Source organism: Lepus europaeus, chromosome 4, assembly GCF_033115175.1.
Source record: "Lepus europaeus isolate LE1 chromosome 4, mLepTim1.pri, whole genome shotgun sequence".
Classification (NCBI taxonomy): domain Eukaryota; kingdom Metazoa; phylum Chordata; class Mammalia; order Lagomorpha; family Leporidae; genus Lepus; species Lepus europaeus.
The window spans coordinates 143,738,715-143,763,332 of NC_084830.1; the positions used below are offsets into that span (position 1 = coordinate 143,738,715).

The window sequence follows — 24,618 nt, forward strand, 5'->3', positions numbered from 1 at the left end:
GAGACCAGGAAGAAGCACCTGGCTCCTGGCTTCAGATCAGTGCTGCGCCGGCCATAGCAGCCATTTGGGGGGTGAACCAATGGAAGGAAGACCTTTCTCTCTGTCTCTCTCTCTCACTGTCTAACTCTGCCTGACAAAAAAAACAGAAACAAAAACAATAAAACAAAACAAACTGGAGACCGTGAGCCCTGACCACATGCTAAGGTGACCAGGGAGGGAGCTGGGTCCAACCATTCCATTCCACAGGAATGAAGACTGAGGCCAGGAGGGGCAGTGCCTTGTCTGAGGAGACAAGGAAATGAGATGTGGAGCTGAGAACAAACCCCAAGCCTTGTATGGTGTCCCCCATGAGCCCCAGATCTGCCTTGCACCTTCCCTTATCAGAGCCACCCCCAGGGAAAAAGCCAGCAAGGAGGAAAGGAGAGAACTGGCCCAGGGTGTAGGGGCTGTGGAGTGGCTGCCTCGCAAGGCTAAAAAGAAGCTCCACCTGCGAGATCCAGAGCTGAGAAGCCAGCGGGGACGAGGAGAGGAGCCAGGTGGGGCTAGGACTGTGGGCTCTGGAGTAAGACAGAGGTGGGCATGAGCTGAGTGGGACTGAGATTGCTGCTGTCATAAAATCTGTCGTGATTGTTCAACCAGAGTCCCCTGCAGTCTCCCTGTTTTGCACTGAAGGCTGCAGAAGTGTGGCGCTGAGAATCTCAGCCTTGAGGAGCCTCAGTTTTCTCATCTGTAAAATGGACAGGATGGCAGCTCGTGCCCCAGGGCTGTTATGAAGATGAATGAGGGGCCCGGCACATGACAAAGGCTCGACTGAGGATTGCTGGTGCTGCTGGGGAAGGAAGAAAATGGCAGCCTGTGACGTGCAGACGGGTGTGCCCCGCTCAGGAGCCCTGATGTGCAGAGCTGGACCCCAGATCTGCTGCCCGGGAGAGGGCCATGGGCACCCCCACCTCTTACCTTCCTGAAATGGCTGTGTTTGCATCTGCAGCCGGATCTTGATGAGGTCCACGGGCCCGCCCAGGCCCACTGAGACCACACCGGCCACCATGCTGGCCAGGAGCAGGTCAGACAGGCTGCGGGGCGGGCTGTCCTCGGGCTCCCCACAGCGGTGCCGCCCCAGGAGTCTCTGCGTGTTGCTGAACACCCCAAACACCACTGAGTTATAGACGGCGATGCTGGCCAGGGGGAAGGACATGCCCTTGAAGAAGCCGAAGACCTGCAGGGAGACAGGCGATCACAGTGCAGCCCTCAGCCCCGGTGAAGGTGCGGATGGGGACCCCACAGGCTCAAGGGGCACCTGGGCCGGCTGTAGGGGGCTTCTCCGAGAGCAGGACTGGGTCCTGATGGGGGGTCTGGGGCGGGGAGGGTCTCAGGCACAGCACCCAGGACTTCGAGGCTGAGGACGGGGAGCTGCAGGCTGGGGCAGGGTCCTCTGCCTCCTGCATTCTTAACGAGAACCTCAGAGGTCCTGAGGGAAACTGGAAAACTCCACAGGCACTTGCTGGAGTGAGGACAGCAACACACAGGACGACGAGACAATTCCGGGGACCAGGCCGCCGAGAAGATGCAGCCTGAACGCCCGCGTCCCCGTCGGGTGGAGTGCCTGGGTGGGAGTCCCGGCTCCCCTTCCAACCCCAGCTTCCTGCTCACGTGCACCCTGGCAGGCAGCAGGGGATGACCCAAGGAGGTGGGGCCCTGCCACCCACATGGAAGACCCAGATGGAGTTCCTGGCTCCTGAAACAGCCTGGCCCAGCCCTGGCTGTTACAGGCATTTGGGAAGTAAACTAGCAGAGGGAAGATCTGCCTCTATCTTTAAAATAAATAAAAATTAATTTAAAAAACCTCTAGGTACTGATGTTCACGTCACAGTCTGCATGCAAATCCACCGACCCCCAGCCCATGTCCTGCAGCCTGCGTGCCTCAGGCAGGACTGCTCACACGTACCAGCAAGTGCACATGCGTGCATCACGCACACACACATGTGCACTGCCTGCTTCAGGATCTTTCTCCCTATCAGGGTGCCTCAGCCAGGAGCTGCAGTGTCTCAGAGAAATGCCCCAGGATGGACCAGCTGGCGGGTACCCTGGGAATGTGTGCCCAACACGAGACTCAATGGCCACCTTGCAGGGCACAGAGGAACTGCAAGACAGCACCCCGAACACCAAGTCTGCAGGGCTCGCTCTGATTTCCAACGAGCCTGTCTGGAGAGCTGAACCACACCCTGGTGCCAGCCTCACTCCCTCTGGGAAAAAAACCCACAGTGCCTGCAGAGGCTTCCAAGCCCCAGGGTCCATGCTAGGATGGAGCTGGTTCGGATAACATGTTAAGGCTTGAGGTATGGTATGAGATGACTGATGGAACAAAGACATAAGCCTTACCCATTCTCGCTCATTGCCCAAAAGATAAATAAACATTGGAATTAATTCCTTGCCCTTGAATACAACGCCACATTCTTTCCCAGGTTCCCAAGGCCCCACGTGGCCACCTGAAAGACCAGTTCCAGGATTTCACCTCTGCCTGCTCCCCCTACCCCCACCCCAACTCCTAGCCCCCCTAAAATATATGAAGGCCTGGTCCTTGGGTCCAGGCCTTCTGCCACGTGTTCCATCAATGTGCGCACCAGCAATTGGTCACCCACATCTAGGAATTCATTTTCTCTAAATAAATTCAGTCTGGCTCTAGATTCCTACACTGCCTCCCCTCTATTCTGCGCCCCCTTTGCTAACAACGAGAAGGGGAAATTCAGCCAAAGACAGCAAGCAGGAAGGAGCATGGGGCCACAGCCATGTCCCAGCTCCGGGGAGGTGCCGGCAGGCCCTGGCCCGCCCACCCAAGCCCGAGGGACACTTACGCTCTCCCTGCTGTACACCGTTCGGATGCAGTGGAGGGTGCCCCTGTAGCCGACGCCGGCCTGCAGGCGAGTCTGCGGAGAGAGGCAAGGGTGTGTGGCTCAGGCATTGCTCCCATCCTCACTGTCCACAAAGGTGCCCAGAGCTGGGAGGGCCCTGGCCAGAGAGAAGCAGCCAGATAGGAGGCCGGGGTGCCAGTGCTGGCCCTGCAGGTGCTCCATCCTCCCTTAGCACTGCCTCCCACTACCATCCCGTTCAGACCTGCTCAGTGCATAGAGGCCTGCTGAGCCTGAGCGAGGGCCAAGGCCAGCCAGAGGTGCAGACACAACGCTGCTGATGGCGCCCGACCATGGCCTCTCCAGGAAAGAGCTGCCCTGAGCTCTGCCCACTTGCTGTCTGTCACTCTGCCCGGCCTCCCCATAGGAAGACCCACGCTTCTCCCTCCAGAACCACCACCCCAGCCCTTGCCCCTCACCCCTCCGTGGACAACCACCTGGCCTCTCTCTCCACAAATGTGAGTGCAACCATGCCCTGCTGTTGAAAGCTCTCCGGAAATGCCCGTCACAGTGAGAATATACGTCATACCATACCTGTGCTCAGCAGGCCAACAGGTGCACCTGAGCCCCTCCCTAGCCCATGTGCTGCCCTCCGGGCTCACCTGCTGAGACCCTCAGCATCAATTCTTTCCTCCCTCCAGCCCTTGCCCTGGCTGTCCACCCCCGAGTCCCAGGAGGCCCTTCCACAGTGCCCACTCCCTTGTTGGGCTGAGCGTAACTGCTGCAAGGGTCTGACCCACTTGTTACTGTGGGGCTGGTGCTGGACGACCCACCGGGGCAGGCCACCTGTTTTATTTCCCACTTGTCTACATAGCTTAGCTCAGCACAGGTGCAGTGGCCCCTCTGCACCGGTGAGGACCTGGCCTCGGGGGCAGGAGCAGCCCCCAACAGACACAAGAGTTCTGAATCAACCCACGGGAGAGCCCAGAGCCCCCAGCTCCCCATCTCAGGGGCAGCCCGTGACTCTCCATGAAAACACTCTCTCTGCACCCAGCACCTGCCGTGCCCGTGCAGGAAGGAGCCTGAGAGCACCCCATCCCCACAGCGCCCAGCGTGTAGGAGGAGCCCAGGGGAGCAGGTCGCTTCACCCAAACCACCCAAGCTCCACTCCCTACATACACAGAGAAGGCGCTGGCGGAACAGACGGCACCAGTACACGGCCTCACCGCGGTGGCCTCCCACACACAGCTTTTCTCCATTTCCCAAATCTCCTACAATAAACGTTATTACTTGTATGTTGTTACTTGCATGACTTTTAGCTTACAGAGTTTAAAAATTATCGTTACTATGGGAACATGTTCTCTTAATCGGAAAGCTTCAACATGACACACAGGTTAAAGCCCACACTGACGGCCATGGCTAAGAGCAGAGCTGAGAGTTGGCGAAGCAACCCCCCAAGCATCCTTACAGGCTTAGACAACCTGCAGCCAGTGGTGTAATCTATGATGAGAGAAATGTATTTATTGACTCGTTCAACTCCTACCTGCCAAAAGCCTGCATTATTGGATGCTGCACTGTTCCCATCTCAGGGAGTCTGGAACAGAACACGAAGTGGGGCATCTTCCAGTCCAGTGGAGCTGGAAGAGATAGCCGATGCCCGATGACTCCCAGGTAACCATGTGTGTCAGGTGATGACAAGTGCTGCGGGGACAACTAGCCGAGGAGCAGGGCTGGGCAGTGGGGAAGGGTCCCCAGAAGTGGCAGCAGACCGGGCACTGGGCCTCCATCGTCTGCTTGTTAAACACAACCACAAGCTACCTCGGGCCTGCAGGACCCCCGAATGGGACAATGACGTGGGTCAGGGGACGTGATGGAGGGGTGCAAGCCTCTCTCCTTGCCCCATCTGAGGCTGTGCTGAGGCCCAGCGCCCTCCGCTGCTGGCCCTGCCTCTGCCAGGCCTCGCTCTGGGTGCTGACTCTACAGAACAGATGCCTCCTATATGGGCCAAGTTTCCACGAAGAAGGTGGAGTGGTCAGTCACTCGGGGAACTCAACCCAAGGGCAAAACCTGGACCACAGAGTCCTTTCAAACCCTGGAGGAATGGTCTGCCAGATGTGCTGAGTGCCAGCACGGCCCTGAGGTCCACAGCTGGGCCCCGATCATGAGAGCCGGTGCTGAGCAGGCACCAGCTGCACACTGGGCACCTTGGAGAACTTTCCTTGAGGATGCGCCTGGAGGCTGTGAGGCAAGGGCCCCAATCCCATTCCGCAGATCAAGGAAACCGACGCTCTGGACGGCTTTCCTACTGCTGCCAAAGCGGCTTCCAACAACACAAGCTTACTCTCACGCGGTTCTAGTGGCCAGAAAACCAGAGGCTCCAACGGCTGACACTCAGCACCTGCGGGGCCATGCTCCTGCCAGAGGTTCTGGGCGACAACCATTTCCTGGCCTCTCAGGCCCTGGACGTCCATCCTCTCCCCTTGAGGCCTGGCCCCGCGTCGCCTCTCCTTTCCTCTCCCCGCTGCAGCTCTCGCTTTGCTTCCTCCTCTTATTCAGAGGGAAATCCATATCCTCGAATAAGGACCCTTGTGAGTGCATTCAGGGCCATCCTGGCCACTCCGGGGCCACCTCTGCATCTCACATCTGCTGTGACGTGGTGACACTCCGGAGCTCCAGAGGCCCGGACATGGACACACCTGGTGGCCGTTATTCTGCCAACCACACTCGCATCCTGGGACTCCTGCTCCAGTTCACACTCGGGGCTTTCCCTCCACAGGTCCCTGGTGGCTGCACACAGCCATGGGACTGCCACCAATCTCTGTCCTAAGGAAGCAACGAGATCAAAGGCAAAGCAGCCCAAGCTGCTGCCCGGAGCTGACCTGTGCAGAGTGTGGCAGACGGCAGATGCTCACCGAACACCTGTACAAGGCAGCATGGTGGGCTGGCTGCGGCCGGCTTTAGTGGCCAGGTGAAGCAGCACTTGTCCGCCAACACCTATGAGCTGGGGGGCGTCTGGGGCCGACTCGGCATTGAGGATGCTCCAAGCCCTTGTCTGGGGCCTGGAGAACTGAAGGGCCCCTCTGTGCCTTTTCTCATCTCTCCTAGTGCTGTAGACTCAAGGCCACAGTAAGACGTGCCTGGGTCTTGGGCTCCACTTCCTCCCAAGCATAATACAAGGCGACATTGCTGCATGGGTTCCACGTGTGTCCCATGCTAAGCGCCACACACAGGCCTGCCTCAAGGCTGAGCTACATCTGACCATTGAGCAGGAAGGCATCCCGCCTGAGTTCTGATTCTGAGCCTCTGTCCGTGCCCATCAGCCCTCTACCACCAGGGTTCCACCGCCATGCATTCAACGAATGTGTGGAAAATATATTTTTAATCTGCGTCTGTACTTAACGTGGAGATCTTTTTCCTAGTCTTTATCACGTGGACAACCCAGTCTGACAGCCATCTGCACAGCACCCACTGCGTCAGGTGCCAGTAGTGACCCAGAGATGGCGGGATGTGCCGTTCAGGTAAGGCGCTGGAGCACCTGTGGGTTTTGAAAGCTGATGCAAGGACACCCAGGGACAACTGTGCAGCATGTCCCCGGGTCTCTCACCCATGCCTGGCTCCTTACAGGGTGCTGGAAGCTCCAGGCTCTGGGTGTGCAGGGCACGCCTTGGAGACCATGGCCCTGCACAGAACATTCAGCCCAGAGCCCAGGCCTCTGCACCACAGCACGGTGAGTGCATGCTCCTCCACTTCACAGCTGTCTCTCCCTGTTGGAAGCTCTCAGGACCTCAGAGAGAGGGTGTGGGTGCTCTGTGGTAGGGGGTGAGGGCCAAGAAGATAGGTGCTGAGGGGTGGTCCACCTGGCAGAGGAGGCCATGCCCTGGGTGGACTGGGCCGTCAGGGGCAGCTTGGCGTGGGACAATGCGAGGAGCCTCACTGGGGTGTTCGTGGTGGGGGGGGTCCACTGCAGCCTGGACCGGCAACAGTGCCTTAACCAGAAAACATGCTGCCCATCAGGCACTGTCATGCCCACAGGCACCAGCCATGCTGGCAGCTGGGCGGGAAGCCTCAGGCCAGCTCCATGCCCCTGAGCAGCCAGGAAGCAGGGGGCAGGGGAAGGAACCTTTGATCTGATTGGTGGCCCAGGCCCTGGTCGCTGGGCTCTTCTACCGCCAAGCCTCCACAGGGACCTGGGGCAAACCACCCCCCACCTCCCTGCCCCCAGTGCATCAGCTTGTCAGGGTGGGATGCTGTGGCTCACTGCTCTGCCCCTGGCTCCTCCATGAGCAATCTCCCGACAGCCCAGGAGCAAGGCTAATGCTGTGGAGAATGGGCAGCGGGGCCAGCACTGCACTTCTGGGCACTGGGACTTGCCCAGGCCTTTGTCAGGCTCATGGTCCTGAGAGAAAATGTCAACAGGAAGGAAGGAAGGAGGCTGCTGTAAGTGTAACAGGGTCCAGCCTGGGCCCTGCAGGTCAGGGACGCCCAATGGCTAGGCTGAGCCTCAGAAATCCAACGACCAGTGTCCTGAGAAAGGAGAGGGAGATTATGCACACGGAGAGGCAGCTGGAAAGTCCACGTGAAGATGGAGGTGGAGCCTGGAGTGACAGAGCCACAGTCACAGCAGAGCCAGGGTCGCCCGCAGCCACCCGTGGTGGGGAGAGGCACAGGACGGTGCCCCTCACGGCCTCTGGCAGCAGCCACTACCTTGACTTTGAACTCCTGATCTTGGAGCTGGGGAAGGAATACATTTCTGCTCCGTCAAGTCACCAGGGTTCTCACCGTTTGCTGCATTGATCCAAGGAAGGGAATCTGACCCCTCCCCTGCCTGGTTCCTTGCAGTTACATCTTTCGCACCCAAGTCAATGATGTCGCCATGGCACCAACTCACTGGGGCACCTCAGCCCTGTGCCCGCCATAGGACACCATGGAGGACCGGGTCAGGCTGCCCCTTGTCAGTCAACCGAGGAGGCCATGTGGGGGAATAGCTATGTCTCTGAGGGACCCCCAGAATCCCAAGAGAAACACCACTGAATTTGGGGAACCTCGAACTCACTCTCCAAGTGGCTAAAATCCAGCTAAATGTATCACAAGAAGAGAAAAACTTAACTGATACAGAACGATGTTCCTGGGGCTGGCACTGCATGGATTCATCATTCTTCACGTTCATGACTCTGCCATTCTACCTCCAGTCCAGCTCCTTGCTAAAGGCCTGGGAAGGCAGTAGAAGAAGGCCCAAGTGCTTGGGCCCCTGCCACCCACCTGGGAGACCCGGATGTAGCTCCTGGCTCCTGGCTTCCGCCTGGCCCAGTGCTAGCCTCTGAGGCCATCCGGGGAGTGAAGCAGCAGGTGGAACACTCTCTAACTCTGACCTTCAAATAGTTAAAAAAAAAAAAAATAAAACAAATAATGTTCCTAAACATAGCAACTATTGAGTTAGTGTGTCTACCAGTGTGTCCCAGGAACAACCCCACTGTCTGAAAGCCAGGGCTTGGGACTGTCCTGCTGAATTCCCTGCAAACAACAGGCTCACACCCAGAGCCTGCCTCCTGGCTCAGCCACACTGCTTCACACCTGGTCTGTCTATTTGTCACGTGAGCCCTGGGTGGGACACACCACAAACGAGTTAGGTGACTTTGGGAGGGCGGGGAAGCCGGGAACTGCTCCAAGGACAGCACTGGAGTCTTCCAAGCCTCCCCAAGGCCCCAGTAGGCGCCCTGTGCTGGGCAGACGTCAGCAGGTACTCACCCAGAGCTGTAACCAGCTCCGGGTGGCCCTGTGTGCTCACTAGGGGCAGTCAGAGGCCACCAATAGGGCAATGGTAGCCCTTGCAGTGGGCAGAGAGGGCTCAGTGGTCATCCACAGCTGCCACAGAGGTGGCGGAGGTGTCCCAGAGCCAGGCGTGGCTCTGAGCATCCTGGCGAGAGCCTAGCATGGGTGCTACCTCTAGGAAGCCTCGAGAGCCTGGTCAGTCCACTGCAGACACGAACTCGCTGCAGAGACCTCCTTGGTGGGCTCCAAGCATGAGAACCTGGGTGGGGCAGGCATCCCAGGCTTCTCACAGCACCCACACCACACCCCGTGCACACCTCACAGCATTCATACTGGTCCTTTGTCTGCTGTGAGAACTGACCTGGAGGCCTCTTCATGGGCTCAGGCCTTTGCCACCATGTCCCTCCCCCATCAGCCTCTCATCCTGGCCCTGAACTCCCCAGCTGGCTCCTCCATATCATCTGAGTCTCAACTTGGCCACCACCCATGCGGAGAGGCCATCGCTGACTCTCCCATTCAGAGATGCCACAGCCACTGCTAGTGTCATCACCTGTGCTATCAGGGGCCTGGCTTCCCCCACTGCCTGTAACGCCTCATGCGTGCCCTGTTTCCTAATTACCGCCCATCAGTGGCCTAAAAGCACCTGTGCCCAAGGACAGCTAATGGGAGGCACCTGGCAGATAAGCAGCAGGTCCCTATCACACCCAGTCAGAGGGCTTCTCACCCAGCCCTGCCAGCCCCTCACCTCTTCCTCCTCGGGGACACAACCACATGGCTGGCGTTGCGTGGGGTCCTGCAAATCAGCTCCTTCACTGAACTCCTCCTCCCAGGAGGCTACTGGTTCTGTGACTCACGAGGACCGGCCCTCTGCAGAGCAAGCACACCCTCCTGGGGGCCAAGGCTGCCTGCTGCCCCTGCCTGACTGGCACCCCCCAAAGCCTCGACCCTTGGCCCCAGCAGTAAGTGTGGGAACAGGGCCAGCAGAAACCCAGCTGGGGAACACGGCCCCCAGAAACCCAGCCACAGAACCCTCGATGGCTGAGGGATTCCTACCCATTTGCAGCCCTCCTGAAAGATCCTCACACCAGCTAAATCTGAAACACACTGAATTCACCAACCATAAGGACCGGCCCACACATGAGGTAGCCTGGCTTTGTGCAGTGCACACAGTAGGTGCTCAGTGAGTGATGGACTCCTACATCCGTGTTGGGATGGCAGTAACTGTGGTTTCAGCCTTTGTAAACCCGAGGTTCCAAACTACTTCCTTGCAGTTACTGTACATGTTTGCTGAAGTCCCCACAGCTTGTGAAAATGGCCACAGGGCATGGACCTAGTGAGGGCCTGAGAGTGCCCCCTCTCTCTGCAAGTGCTCCCTGCATGCCAGCACCCCAGCTTTCACTGGCTCTTGTGCCCAGGCAGCCAGCTGACCAGGGTGGCCCCAGCCTTGGCATCCAGAGCAGCCACAACCCTCTCTCAAGTCAGGCCTCTCCTGTCCCTAGCCCCGGGGGCCTCCAGCACCCTCTGTTCTGAATTCCAGGCAGCCCAAGCAGAAGGCACAGCTCTTGGCAGCTTCAACCTAACCAGAAGAGGATCTGAGCCGGCCAAGGGCAAGGCCTGGCCTAGAGGACCTACACCGCGGAGGGAGGATTGTGGGCCTGCTCCCCAGGGGTTCTGGGCCAGCAGCAACATCATGCCTTGGGCACTGACCAGTGAGGCAGGCTGGCCAGAGGGCCAAGTCCACTTTGGGGTGCTGAGATCTGGAGATCCCTGAACTCTGCATCTCTTTCTCCTCCCTCCTAAAACAGAAGCCTACAGCATCCCGGGGCAGAGATCTGCTAGCGTCTCTCTTGCCACTGGACTCTGCCTGCCACCCCCCTTGTTACCACCTGAAGCATTTCTTTAAATATCTGAGACAGGTAGGCTAAGGAGAGGGTACATGAGCTCTGCCCTAGGAGGGGCTATCTCCCTGAGAGGAGGGGTGGGGGAAGGGGAGGGAGTCAGAGCACGCTACAGAAGAGCCCAGAGCTTCATGGGCACATGGGGAGGCAGAGCTTCAGGAAGTCATGGTAGGGAGGTCCTATGTATGGCCACGCTCCCCAGGTGAGGCTCTGAGTCCTGCTTACCACTGGCTCAGGTGGCGGGGGGGAGGGGTAGGGGAGGAGAGGGGTGGTTGCAGAGAGCCCCCCTTTGCATCTTACTCCCCAGCTCCTAACTTGTGTGACCTGGGACAAGCCCCTTCCCTTTTGAGGGAGCATCCCAAGTCCAGGATGTGCCTGCCCATCCTGGTGGTCCCCCAGCCCCACGTGGCTCATCACGTGGAAATGGGTTACCGCTGCCAAGCCTGGTCCGCAGCCCTAACGTGACATTCTGACCTGCCTGTGCTCGACTCTGACCCACAGCTGCCCCCAGGAACTTGAGGCACCAACAGAACGGGCTGTGCTGGCCTTTGCCCATGCTGTCCCCTGTGCCTGGCATAGCTTTGTAATCGCCTAAATCTTAAGATCCAACCCTTGTTCAGCTGCAGCGGGACTTGGCAGACACTGCTCACCAGGGCCCCGGCCCCTCCCCCACCAACTCGTAAAAGGCTGCAGGCAGGGGTGGGTCACTAAAACCAAACCATTGGAGCCAATGCCCCACCCCAGGGGCTGGAGACTCCCAGAGAATCAGCAACAGCAGGCACAGGCCCAGAGGCATGGGAAAGACGGCCTTGGTACCTTGACGGTGTCCAGAGGGTAGCCGACGATGACGCTGGCAGCACCTGTGGATCAGAGAAGAGAACTTGGTCACTCAGCCCTGGACCCCTCGGGGGCAGGACAAAGGGATCAGGCCTGTGCATCAGCAGTCTGTCACCAGAGGAGCCCTCCTGCGTGCTAGATACTGGCTCAGGCAACAAGGAAGCCAGGATGCAGGGAATTGACCCTGGGCCCTACATCAAGAGCAAGGGTCCCCAAAAAAAGGGAGGAAAGGTGCTGGGACGTGGGGTACTCACAGGCAAAAGAATGTGGTTAGATCCGCCACACACACGCTCCATGCCATATACAAATTATACCAAACAGATCAAAGGCATGCGTGAGCTAAACTACAAAACTCAGACTAAAACACAGGGAAAAATCCTCAGTGAACCCTTAGATATGACTCTGAGGACATATGAAAAACAGAGAAATCACACTTCACAAAATTAAAAGCTTTGTACATCAAAGGAACACAAGAAAGTGAACACAGGGGCAGGGGTGGTAGTGCCACCGGTTAAGCCACTGCTTGGGACACCCACATACCAGGTCAGAGTGCCTCGGTCTGGGTCCTACCCCAGCTTCCTGTTAGCGCACACCCTGGCAGGAGGTGTGAGGTCTCCCTGGCACGCACATGGGAGACCTAGACTGAATACCTGCTCCCGGCTTCGGTCTGACCTGACCTAGCGCTGGCTGTTGTGGGCATTTGGGAAGTAAACCAGCATATAGAAGATCTCTCTATTTCTCTCTCACTTTCTCTCTTTCCCCCTAATCTTCAAATACATACATTATTATTTTTAGAAAAGGAAAGTCACTACAAACACAGAATGGGAAAATATTAAAAATATTTTAACACAGGCAAATATCAAGAGTAAAAAAACACACTCTACCTTAAAAAAACTTCTTTAAATAAAAATCACAATTCAAGTCCCTTTCACACCCACTAGGATGGGCAGATTTAAAAAAAATAAAAAGGGAAACTAACACGTTTGAGCATGGATTTACAGAACTGGAACTTTCACCAATGGGGAAAACCTTCCCCTCAAAACAGTTAAACACAGAATCACTCACAGCCCAGCAACTCTACTCCTTGGTAGACACCCAAGAATTGAGGACAGGTACACAAACAAGTGTATGTGCATGCATGTTCAAGGCCACAACAGAAAAAGTGCAAAAACACCCAAATGTCCATCCACTGATGCATAGTAAAGAAACTGGGTACAATATGCAATGGAATATTATTGAGCTATAAAAAGGAACTTACTGTTCCATGCTAAGACACGAATGAGCTGCAAAGCCTTCTACTAAATTAAAAGGGCCAGAAGCAAAAGGTGACTGCTGTAGAATCCCACTCCCATAAGTTATCCAGGATGGGTAAATCCACTAATCAGAAACCAGACTAGCGGCTGCCAGGGCAGAAGGCAGGGGCAACGGGAGGGAGGGTTTAATGAGTACAGGGTCATATTAAATATTAAACTCAAGCACAATGAATGCTGGAGAGTTGATCAGAGCCCACAAGGATCTGTGGGTCAGGGGAGGCCAGAGCAGAAGTGTTGCAGGAGCTCCACTCAGGACACGCGACTGAGGCTTGCACAGGATGGAACCAGGTGTAAAGGAAGAAAACACAGCCATGCACCACTCCACCACAGGGACATGTTCTGAGAAATCTGTCTGGGAGGTAATTCCCTTGTTGTGAAAACACTAGAGTTTAGTTACAGAAACCTGGAGAGTACAGTTCTGGGGCTGGTACAGCTCACCGTCTCCATGGTCCCTTGAGGGGGGCTGAGATGCTGTCTTGTGGCTCATGGCTGCCTGTTATTGGTAGCAGGTACACACTACCTCATTGGGTAGCCCAGCTCCACCCATTGTGGCCAACTGGGGAGTGAACCAGCAGATGGAAGACCTCTCTCTCTCTCTCTGCCTCTCCTTCTCTCTTTAACTCAGCCCAGCTCCACCCATTGTGGCCAACTGGGGAGTGAACCAGCAGATGGAAGACCTCTCTCTCTCTCTCTCTCTCTGCCTCTCCTTCTCTCTTTAACTCTGACTTTCAAGTAAATAAATAAATAAATCTAAAAAAAAAAAAAGAAAAACAAAAGAAACAGAAGCTGTCGCTCAAAGCCAGATTCCCTGGCCCAGTGATGCTGAGGGAGATGCCTCTGCTGCTACAGGTGACTTAACCAAGTAAGGTCGGGAAGGGGGCCTGGAATATTAGATATTTGCAGGGACACCAGCCAATCCCAGAACAATCGTTCCTTTGTTCCAGGCCTCCTGTCCTCTCTCACCTCCTTCTTTCCACTGCACTGGGCAAAGGCAGAGAGCTGCGGGCAGCAGCAGCCATTGTGTCCTGGAGGTCGAGCCTGCCCCCCTACCCCTGGCCACTTGCAGAGACACAGGCTCGAAGGAGGGTAGCAAGGCTCTGGTGCTCATCCCAGCACAGTGGCCTCAGCAATGGGCCCACAGCTCCCTGCTCACTCAGTGGCCCTGCCATGTGAAAGCTGAGCACTTCAGAACTTTTTAAAATGGTAACATCAGATCGGTGGTGTCCAGACCACACGAGCTCAGAGACCTGTAAATGCAACCTGCAGCATTGAACAGTGAGGTCTATGTCATGCAAGGTGGTTAAGAAAGGCAACAGTCTTGGCCCAGTGTGGGGGTTAAAGAGATAGAGCCTAGTGCCCACGCAAGATACATCTCTGTATCTTGATTTCCCCATCTGCAAATGGAGACGCAGTAGGACCCACCTCCCTGGGGTTGTTATACTAATAAGATACATATCAACAGACCCAAGAGACCACACACAGAGGAATCCCAATGGTGGAAAATACCCAGGAAAGGCACATTTCCAGACAGGAGCTGGGTGGTTGTCTCGGTGACAAGGAGCCAGCAGCAGCAGCATTGTCAGTGAGCTGGGGATCTCACAGTGGAGGGAAAATGCTCTGAAACCCATTTACTCAGACTCCTTGGTGAGGTTGCTAAAAACCACTTGAAAACTGTGCACTTGAAATGGGTCAATGTAAAATAAACTGATAAAGTTGATGTAGAAATACACATGTGGACAGCCATTTGGTGCAGTGGTTAATACAACGCTTGGGAAGCTTGCAGCTCATATAACAGCTCCTGGGTTCAACTCCTAGCTACTCTGCTGCTGATCCAGTTTCTTGCTAACACACATCCTGGGAGGTAACAGGCAACAGTGCAAATACTTGGTTCCTGCCATCCATGTGGGAGACCAGTTGGAGGTCTGGGTGCCTGGCTTCAGCCTGGCCTACACCTAGCTCTTGTAAGCAGTTAGAGAGTGAACCAGTGGTGGGAAGGTCTAATTATGTGTTTCAGATAATCATTTTTCTACAGGTGTGCTAACATGGACAAAATAAGGGTGGTCTCAGAGAAGGCCATGCCCCTGCTTGCCAGGGTGCTGGCTTGGGAGACCCTGCAGTCACACGTTTGGGGCTACCCATAGCCCTGCAAGCCACCTGCAGCCCCTCTGAAGCTGCTCTGGTCGTTTGAGGGACAGCAGAGCCAAGAGGCGCCCTTGTCCTCCTGCCCCTCTAAATGCTAAAGGACTGTCCCGTCAAAGAGCCCGGGGATGCTAGAGAGCCTTGTGCGCAGGTGAGGCTGTTAGGTAGGAAGTGAGAAACGGCCCTGTGTGTGTGTGTGTGTGAGGGGCCCAAGGGTCACAAAGTCTCCCACAGCCTGGGGAGCAGCCCAGAATCTCACCCGACAAAGCCCTGCCCAGCCCCAGGAACTTTACAGGTGGTCCCACCTCCCAACCCACACACACTAAAGAAAGCTCCCCAGCAGAATCCTCTCTGCCCAGCAGTTTAGGAGCTACTGTCCCATGACATTGGGCAATAAAATCTTCACAGCCAGGGCTGGCACTGTGGTATAGTGGGTAAAGTCACCACCTGCAGCGCCAGCATCCCACATGGGCACTAGTTCGAGTCCAGGCTGCTCCACTTCCAATCCAGCTCCCTGCTGAAGGCCTGGGAAGGCAGCAGAAGATGGCCTAATTGCTTGAGTCCCTGTACCCGTGTGGGAGACCCGTAAAAAGCTCCTGGCTCCTAGCTTCAAATTGGCCCAGCTCTGGCAGTTACAGCCATTTGGGAAGTGAACCAGATCGCCCCCCGCCCCCCGCCACCTTCCCTCTCCCTAACTCTGCCTCTCAAATAAAATAAGTCTTTAAAAAATTCTTCACTGCCTTCTACTGCCAGAAGTGCTCCAGGGTCATCTCCTCTGCCAGGTGGGCTGCCCAGTCTGAGAACACAAGGAATTTCGCCTACTTGTGGGTGGGAGGCAGGAGAAAGAGCGGCAAGAACTGGACCTCACGCCCTTCTCAGCCCTGTCTGAATACAGACTGAGCTCCTGGCTCTCTCCTGAGATGCACACCTGGCCCGTCAGGGGCATTCTCTTCATCCAACCACATCGCCCTGCTTCGCCCAGTCTGATGGCCAGGCACTCTCTGATTCTGTCTGCAGAGGTGCTCACCCGTTCTGATGGATGCCCTACCCCGTCACACCTTGCTGCTTTGCGTACCCTACTCTTCTGTCTCAAGGCGGAAGAGCCTATTCCACCGACCTTTGCCACAGGAGCCACCCCTGTTTGGGAAGGCGCCAGGCAGGGGGCTCTGGCCACGAGGGGGAGGTGCCCGGACCTCGGGCTATTTGGGGAGGGGCTGCACGTACCACGATCCCTTGTGGGATACTCAGTTTATACGGCTTAACAGAGAAAGATCCTTTTAACAGCAAGCAAACAACTTGGAAAGCCCCAGCCCAACTCCACCAAGAGAGCGGTAGACCCGGAGAAACGGAGCGTCAGCGGGAGGATCCGGTAGGGGAGGCGGGGCGGCGGGGCGGCGGGGCGGCGGCAGAGGAAGCTGGGCTCTGACAGCTGGCAGCGGCTGGAGCCTGGCTCGATGCTCTGTGTTCTGTGCGCACGAAGGTGGGCTCCCCGACAGCCTGCGCCCTGGGGCCCCCACCCAAGTGCCACCCTCACACAAGTTCCTTCGAGCCACGTCCCCCGTGTCGGGAAGTTGCCCTGACTGCGGCGGGGGCGGGCAGTTTAATCATTACCGGACCCAGGCCCTCAGGTCTTCCCTTCCAGGCAAGCGCCCAGCCCGGGGCGAAGCGCTGCGGAGCCCGCGGGTGTCGCTCGGGTGGCAGGTAGGAACCTGTGGGGCCGCCCGGGAGGACGCAGGAGTGCACGGGGTTGCCAAGTTCCCTAGCCCTGAGCCCTGGGTGCGAACAGCCGGCGGGCGCCCTCGGTTCCCAGGTCCCAGGAGACACTCACCCCCGACCCAGCCCGCCGCGAAGTCTTCCAGCTGGAAGCTGCCCATGGCCGAGGCGGCGCGGGGCGGCGCTCGCCCTCCCAGAGCCCGGGCAGTGTCCACTCAGGGTCCGCGGCGCATGGCCGGCGGCGACAAGCAAGGAGCAGACTGGGAGCGCACCCAGCAGGTCTATTCCAAACCCGGTCCCCAGTCACCTCTCCAAGTGCTGCTGACATCACGCCCCCAGTGGACCTTAAAGGCGCAGCAACTCGGCAGGAGGAGGGCGCCCGGGGCAGGAGGGCCAGGCAGCATTGCCCTGGCCTCAGCCGAAGTGCCAGCCCTCGCCTGTGACTGCCCACACCGCTTGGGCAGGCGGGCTGTGATTTCAGGGACATTTTTGCAAAGTTCATTACAGGACTCCGGGAGGGGAGAGGCTTTATCCAAGGTCAGGAAGAGTTTCTGGAAGGGGATTATTTACCTGAAGACACGCCTACCGTTACAGTGAGATTGCAGCCTGCCCCAGCTGTGACCATCAGCTCATCATTCTCGGGGAGCTGATAGAAGCGGTGGAAAACCTGGCTGTGAGTACACAGGGCACACGGGGCCCTGCCCTGCAGACTCCCACCTGCCTCACCCGCCACTGCCTGGGTTAAGAACCTCACCTATTAAGGAATCATTGAAACAACACGTGGAAAAATTGCCCAGCCCCAGAGACAGCTCTAAGCAAACATTAGCCACTAGTACAGCTGCCGTGCCCGTCCCTGGGCCTGGGCTCACCCGCTCTGGGCACTCTGTATGTGTGTGGGAGGGTACTGCTCAGCCCATTTGACATATGCAAATCAGCGGTCATAGCTGTCCTCTGTGTCCCCACACCTGAGGATAAACCAAACTGTGGACCAAGCACACTTGGGGGAAATCATGGGGTCTGTACTGAGCCAGCACGGACTTGCTGTGAAAATTCCCTAAGCAGTGCGGTACAACAGCCCTTCCCCGTCCGCTGACAATGCATTCGGTGTCAGGCCATCGCGAGATGAGGCTGTGTGTGGGTTATGCACTGAGTGTCCTCGGGTTCCGGTATCCTGGGGGCGGAAGAAGGGGCCTGGAGCCGTCCCGCTGCAAATCCTCACCGGTGGTGGTTTATGCTGGGTGTGTGTGGTGTGTGACGTTAATCCTTTAGAAAACTGGCCCCAGGGAGGTGACAGAAGTTGCTGTGGTTTAGGATTAGCTGTCCGAGGACGGATCGGCGGCCCCAGCGAAGGGCTGAGAACTGAAACCCCACATGGAGCTGCCGAGAGCCACCCTGGCCAGCGGGGAATTCCCAGAGCCCTGAAAACTGTCAGCCTGCCCTGGCCAGACCTTCCTGAGGGATGAGGCCTCCAAGAACTGCCAGCGCGGCCTGAGTGCCCTCACAAGTCCAGGGCCAGAGTCCGTGCTATGGGCCTCACCTGCATGTTCCCAAGTCCTCACGGCACCTGCCAGCGCCTGGCCAGTGCCAACTCCCCGACGGTCAGCATTCTGTGTGCACTCACAAGGCTGTGGTACCAGGGACTCAGCCAAGTACTCCCTGGGGTGTTGTCAACAAGGTGTTTTGTACACGTAATTAACACCCTAATCAGCTGACCTCAAGCCAAGGCCAGCACCCTTGATAACCCAGGTGGGCCTCATCCAATCCAGTGAAAGCCTTAAGAGAAAATCTAAGGTTTCCCAGAAGAAGAAGAAATGCCACTCTAGGCTGTAACTTCGACTCCTGCCTGGAATGTGCACCACACGGGCCTGTCCTGTGCATTTCACACTTGCCCAGGCTGACCGCACAGTTCTCTACTGCGGTCCTCATTCCGATTCTGGGGGGAGGAGAGGTTTTACTCCAGGACGACCAAACGTGTGGGTGCCCAAGACCCCACACTGTGGGTTGGTGTTTGCATACAACCCACACCCTGCTCCCCTGCACTCCCAGTCACCCCCAGGTTACTTACAACACTGCTACAGGCCGGTGCCAGGTCACAAGCTGCCAGTACAAGGAGACAAGGTCTCCGCACTCAGCACAGAGGCAGCCCCGCCCCTCCTCCCCACACTGCGGATGGGAGGCTGGTCCCATCCTCGGACACAGAAGCCACAGGTGTGGAGGCTTACACTGCACCTAGGAACAGGTCCTGGCTGACACACCCCGGGTCCACAGGGGAAACTGAGGCTGGACAGGTGCAAGTCTAACAGTGTCATCCCACAGCCACCAGGCAACAGTGACAACCTAGAGACCGCAGCTGCCCTCCACCCCGATGCCTCTCACCTGCCCCTTCTCATCCAGCCACCCCTCCTGAGACGGCACTGGGTCGGTGCCCAGAGTGACAGCACTGATTCCAATCCGTGGGGGACTCCTCTCCCCAGCCCACCCCTGCACGGTGATGTCTCTGGCCAGCCCATCGTGTCCCACGTGGTGCCTTGTGCTCAGAGACCTGAAAGTCAGGAATCATGTCTAACTCTTAGGACCTGGCTCAGACCGCACTGTGCACCCTGACCCAGCCCTGGCCTTGGCTCTGTGAGTGGGCCCGGCAGCCAGCCAGCCCGCTGCAGGACGCCTATGCCCATGAGGGCCTCTACGTGGAGGCGTTGTCCCCTGGGAGCATGTGAGACATTGGCACTCTGAGAGTTTCCAGCAGGGCCTTGGCTGGGCTCCCACCGAGACACCCCATGGGTGGCAAGGATGTAAGGGCTGTGGTCAGGAGGAAGGGGCCTCTGCTGGGCACGTTCTTGTCCACATCACATCTGTGTCCCATCATCCAAAAGGCCCACCGAGGGTAGAATCAGATCACCTGTCCCCCCTCTCCCTCCCCTCTTGGCACAAAGAGAGTGCCCTGTGTCTGGGTACGGGGGCTGGGGAGCAGTGCTGAGGGCCAGGCAGGATGGAGCTGCAGGCCAGGCCAGCGTGGGGGTGGGGGCGGGGGCCTTGTGCAGCCCAGCAAAGCAGTGAAAGCCTCACACCCCAGCCCCAGGCTCAACTCCCTGCACACACGGTGACTCACTCAGGCTGGGCTTTGGGGTAGCTGCGCCTGCCCGTCCTGGAGTCTGTGCCCAGTACAGTTAGGAGAACGGAAGGGCACCCCGGGAGTGGCCTTTCAGGGAACCCTGTTGGAGCAAGTCCACAGGGGGACGCCTGCCAATGCCCAGAGCCCACTCTTTGCCAGCATCCCTGAGCAGTGCAGGCAGACTGTCAGCCCCATGGTCCTGTGGCAGTGCCCCCTGGGAGGTCCTGAGCTGGCAGGCAGAGCCCCTGGCAGCCCGGTGGCTTCCTGGCTCAGCAAGCACCGCTTGGACAGCTGCAAGAACAGAGGCTAGGGCTCCTTTGCAGAGAGGCTTGCTGAATCCACTCCCCAGACATGCAGGAGCTGGGGGAGAGCTCGAGGTTCAGCAGCGGCTCCATGGGACAGGCCTGGAGAGCCACAGGCTCCCCGTGCCATGGGACCCAGCATGATGCTGGCCCTGGGGAGCAGAGCTAGTGACAGTGGGGCTGTCATTCACCTCTACATTTGCCCTGGGACAGAGCTGGGCAGCTGGCAAGCACCACCCAGGCAAGGAAACCAAGGCACAGAATGCTTGGGCCTTTTGGGCAGCAGCACCTGGAGGTGCAGCCTCGGCTTTGGGGCAGGTCTGCATGAGAGAGGAAATGGTGTGGGGAGCCCAGAGGCTGTCGTGGAAGGCTCCCCAGACCGCGGTCTCAGGGCTGCACCCCGAGTCTACCCAGTCCCATGGTTCTCACCTCCCCAGCCCCACTCTCAGCTGAGGCATGGTCCTCCCTGTGCCACCTGTTGCTCCTGAGCCAGCCGCTGTGGGGAGGGGCCTGCCCTCGCCTCCTGCCCCGCTGTGCTGCTGCCTTCTCATCTCCTAAGCATCCTTCAACACAGGATTCCTTGGGACCCTCCCCAGCCTTGCCGCTCAGCCCTCCTATCCCAGCCCCATGACTCACTGCTGAGCCTACAACTTCGCCTCTCCCCGGCACCTCCACCTGGAAGGCCCCAGGTTTACATCAAGCACTGCTTGATGAATCCTGTGTGTGGTGTACTCCCCGCAGGGCTCCTCCTCCAGCCCCACCCCCCCACCCCCGAGATGTGGGCCTCAACCCACGCTGCCAGAGCCCTGCCCGTCATCTGCTGCTCCTGCATCTCATGAGGCCTCGGCTCACCAGCCGTGGAGTCTTGAGGTTCTGCCTTCTCCATGACCCCGACATCCAGCCTCCGTTGACGATGGTGGGCAGAGCCCCGGGGTCCCTCTGCCCCAGGCCATGGCCACCCTCTGGCTGCTGCACTCTGAGCTTCTGAAACTGCAAACCCACTCCTGCCCTCCTCTGTGTGTTGATTTGGCGTGGCCTTGGGAATGGATTCCAGACCCCAGGCTGGCGTGCCCAGGTCTGTGGGCCTGGGTCTGACTGCCTTTTCCCTTCTCATACCCCAGCAGCCCAGTTCTCTGCCCCTGCATATATGTAGTAGTTGCCCCTGCTCTTGGCCTCCCAGGCTGTAAGCCCACTGAGAACAGGACATTGGACTTGCAGAGCCCGGTTAGCTGTCAGTCAGCTAGGCCTTCTATGGGGCGGCCACAGGGCAGAGCCTGAAGGGCCTGCCCACAGCTGGCAGCCAAACAGGCAGCCCAGCTGCAAGTCAGGCTGAAGAGGCCACCACATGAGTCCCGAGAATGGGGCTTCTCCTTGGGCCTTCCCCAGAGCTCACAAAAGCCCAGCCTCAGCCCCGGGGCCTTTGCACAGGTGATGTTCGCTGCTGGCAGCGCCTTCTCCCTGCCCTTCCCAGTTTCTCCCTTTCCCCCTTCTAAGTTGAGACGTCCTCTCCAGACCCCTGCAAGGCCTAGGCCTTTCTTGAGGCACTCCTGCTTCTCCCTGTAGCCCTGGCCGTGTTGCACAGTCCCTGTGCACTGGCTGCCTGCTCCAGGGGGGCAGGATCTGAGGCATGTGTCCGCTGCCATTTTCCTGGGCTCTACTGTACAGAGGTGGGCGGCAGCTGCTGGCAGCTGGGTGTGACTGAGTGACTGCACGGCCGGCACACGCTGTGGTTCCTGCTGCTTTATTCCTGCCCTGGCCCCCGGGCAGCTGGCAGTCCTTCCCCCAGGTTCCAACCCTGCCACCAAAGTTCTCAGGAAGCAGACTCAGACCTTGCAATGTCTCCCTCCCACAGTGACGGGGGTCCGGGGCCAGCCACTCCGGCCCAACTGCCCCTGCTCCCCGCTGTGGCTGCGGAAAGGAAAAGGGCATATGTGATGTTGGAGGTGCCGCGTGCACCTGTCATGGGCAGTGGGACTCCTTCGCTGATTGACATCTCTAGGAGAAGGGGGGTCAGGGCCTGCTCAGGCTGCAGGTGACCCACCGCCCGTCCAGTGTGGTGCTGGCAGTCAGGGGACAAGCTAAAGGCTACAATAGGAGGGGCAGAGTAACCTGCACCCTGGGCCTGGCACTGAGGCTCCTGGGAAAATCTAGGCCTTGATTTCCTCCTTTGTCTTTTGGGAGGGAGGGAGGCTTCCCTCTTCCGTGCTGTCCATAGGGGCCTGAGAATCCATAGTGCAGCCGCGGCGTCGTACCCTGACGTGCCAGAAGAGGGCACTGCCGCACAGCACTTGGTGCTGCTGCTGGGTGAGCTGGGCTTGGCTGCTCCTCGGGGTGTTTCCCGACCTACTCCCCCCGGGGGAAACAGGCTCAGCATATTCTTGGGCAATGAATGAGGTGCTGATTCAGGAGGCTCAGATGGGAGCCCGAGGGTGCCAGGGTGAACCCCTGAAGGGCTCTGTGGGGACTGGTCTGAGTTTCTTTGCAGGGAGGGCACCGCCATGGATAGACGCACCCCCTGCCGTCCCCACCTCTGCACCTGCCTTGATTCAATGGAGCCGCACTGGCCAGGGCTCTTCCACCTCAGGGCTCCGAGCTGACAGGCTGTGCACTCCACTTAGACCACTGCACTGACTGTGCGGGGCAGTTCTCCATTTTTGGGGGAGGAGAATGAGGCTCAGAGAGGCTAAGCAATTTCTCCAAAGCCACACAGCCAGCAGGGGAGGATTATGGGTTCATCCTGCTGTCCGAGCCGAGGACACAAGCTTGTGAGTGACCACTGCCCCCTGGCCAAGACTCAGAAATGGAAATGACTTTCCCAAAGGCTGCTGCCCCTTTCTGCCCCTCTGGTAAGCGTCCCAACTTCTCTGCGTTGGTTTCTCCACTGTCAGCAAGGCAAGGTTAATGCTGGCCAAATGGAGCATGGTCCTGGGGCTCCTGGGGCCGCGGGGCAGGCGGCTCGGTCATCAGCCTTCCCCAAGTGCCATCCTGGTGCCCTGGGCTGCCCTCCATCCCTTCTTCCCTAACTGGGTCCTGATGGCCGAGGCCGGAGAACAGGTGCCATGAGCTGCTGTCGAGTGCAGGGAAGGCTGGGCAGGCCAGGGGACCAGGAGGCCAGGCTGGGGAGAGCTGCGGTTATGGAATGTTTGTGGGAGAAGACACCTGGGAAAGCACCAGGTCGCATGTAGAAGCCGTGCTGTGCACCTGCCCGAGCCCCCCGGGAGCTACACTGCCTGGAGGCCGAGGAGGTGGCAGCACTGGTCAGGAACGGGCAGTGAGTCTCCTCCACGGTGTGACTCTCCTCCGCCCTGCTGCCTTCAGACACCAGCTGTAGGGCTAGGGGACAGCGGGAACCTCACGCTGGGCCTGACCATGGAAGAGCAGAGGTGGCCGGCACTGTAGGGAGGTCAGAAAGCAGACCCCGCAGCTGGGGGGAGAAGGGGGCGCTTGGGCTGAAGCCTCAGAGAGCTGGGTGTTGACCCGTGGTGGTGGTGGGGAGGGCGCGGCAGGCCACAGCGGGGAGCAGAGGCTGTCAGGCGGCGGGGTGGGGGGGGGGTGGCTGGCCCCAGGCCCCCGCGGCCATGGGAGGGAGAGGCTGCAAAGTCCGAGTCTGCTTCCTGACAACTTTGGTGACAGGGTTGGGTGAGGACGCGAGTCCGTGGGTGATGGCCTCAGTCCCGCCCCACGGGAAGTGGGTGGAGACCCTCCACAGGCCACCACATGCTCCCCGACACCTGGCCCTAGACACTTGGTGGAGAAATTTGTGTTCACTGCTGTGTTAAACCACCAAGTTTTGAACTCATCAATTACACAAGACGGTGATCTAATTTAAGCAGAACCACACCGAACATGAGAGCCAGGAGGTATTCGGACGCAGGCGCCCCTGCTCGCCGCCTGCATTCGCGCACCGGCTGTTTACCAGTCCGGGCCTACACATTCCCTGGACGGCAGCGGGACTGGCAGTGGTGCCTCAGCACCATGGCCAGCACACAAGATGGCACTGGGGATGGTCCCCCTTGCCCTGGCCGAGGCCCGGGTATCCAGGTGTGTTCGCACCACATCAGCACACGGACAGCTCCCAGCCCTCACTTGCCGGGCAGACGGGAAGCAAACTGAAAACCGCAGGTGCAGCTCAGCCCAACTCCTCCCCAGGATCCCCTGCCCAGACCCTTCCTGAAGACCTCTCCCTGCAGAGACTGCATTAGCCTGGAAAATGCCAGGGGCCTCCTCATCAGCTCCATGAGCACGCCAGGCCTCCCGGGCTCCCTTAGGAGCTGGCGACAGGTGGCTGCAGGCCCCCTGTCCCTACTGGACCCTGGATGCCATGCACATGGGACGAACTTGCGCTGCACGTGACATAGCAGGCCCCAGTCCCTAGTGTGCATGTGGATCCCTCCCAGCTTGTCTCCCTGGGGACACTGAGAGCCTGACAATGCCAGCTCCAGATGAAGCCCAGCCCCACCCCATGGAAAACAAACCAGAACAGACCAGTCAGCCCATGCAAGCACACGGCCAGTGAGCATCTTCATTACTCCCCACATACGCCAACCCCAGGTCGTCCCGCAAAGCCAAGTCTGAGAAGTGCCTCAGAAACACTCAAAGTCCGATTTTTTAAACAGTGGTTCTGCAAAGCAACACAAGTGTGACCAAGTGTGCCTGCTCCCCCTCCTCCTCGGCTTCCCCGCCCTCTGA

General features: G+C 58.3%; 1 protein-coding gene across 1 annotated transcript in view; it reads right to left on the bottom strand.

Annotated features, from left to right (window-relative positions):
* SLC25A48 (solute carrier family 25 member 48) overlaps window positions 1-16,676 on the bottom strand; it is a 41,819-nt gene extending 25,143 nt beyond the window's left edge. Inside the window, exons 1-4 of the mRNA XM_062189954.1 lie at window positions 16,631-16,676; window positions 11,330-11,373; window positions 2,853-2,924; window positions 958-1,216 (exon numbers count right to left, since the gene is read on the bottom strand). Of these exons, the coding sequence (XP_062045938.1) occupies window positions 958-1,216; window positions 2,853-2,924; window positions 11,330-11,373; window positions 16,631-16,676 (421 nt within the window). The remainder of the gene's footprint in view (window positions 1-957; window positions 1,217-2,852; window positions 2,925-11,329; window positions 11,374-16,630) is intronic.
* Between the last annotated feature and the right edge of the window lie 7,942 nt (window positions 16,677-24,618).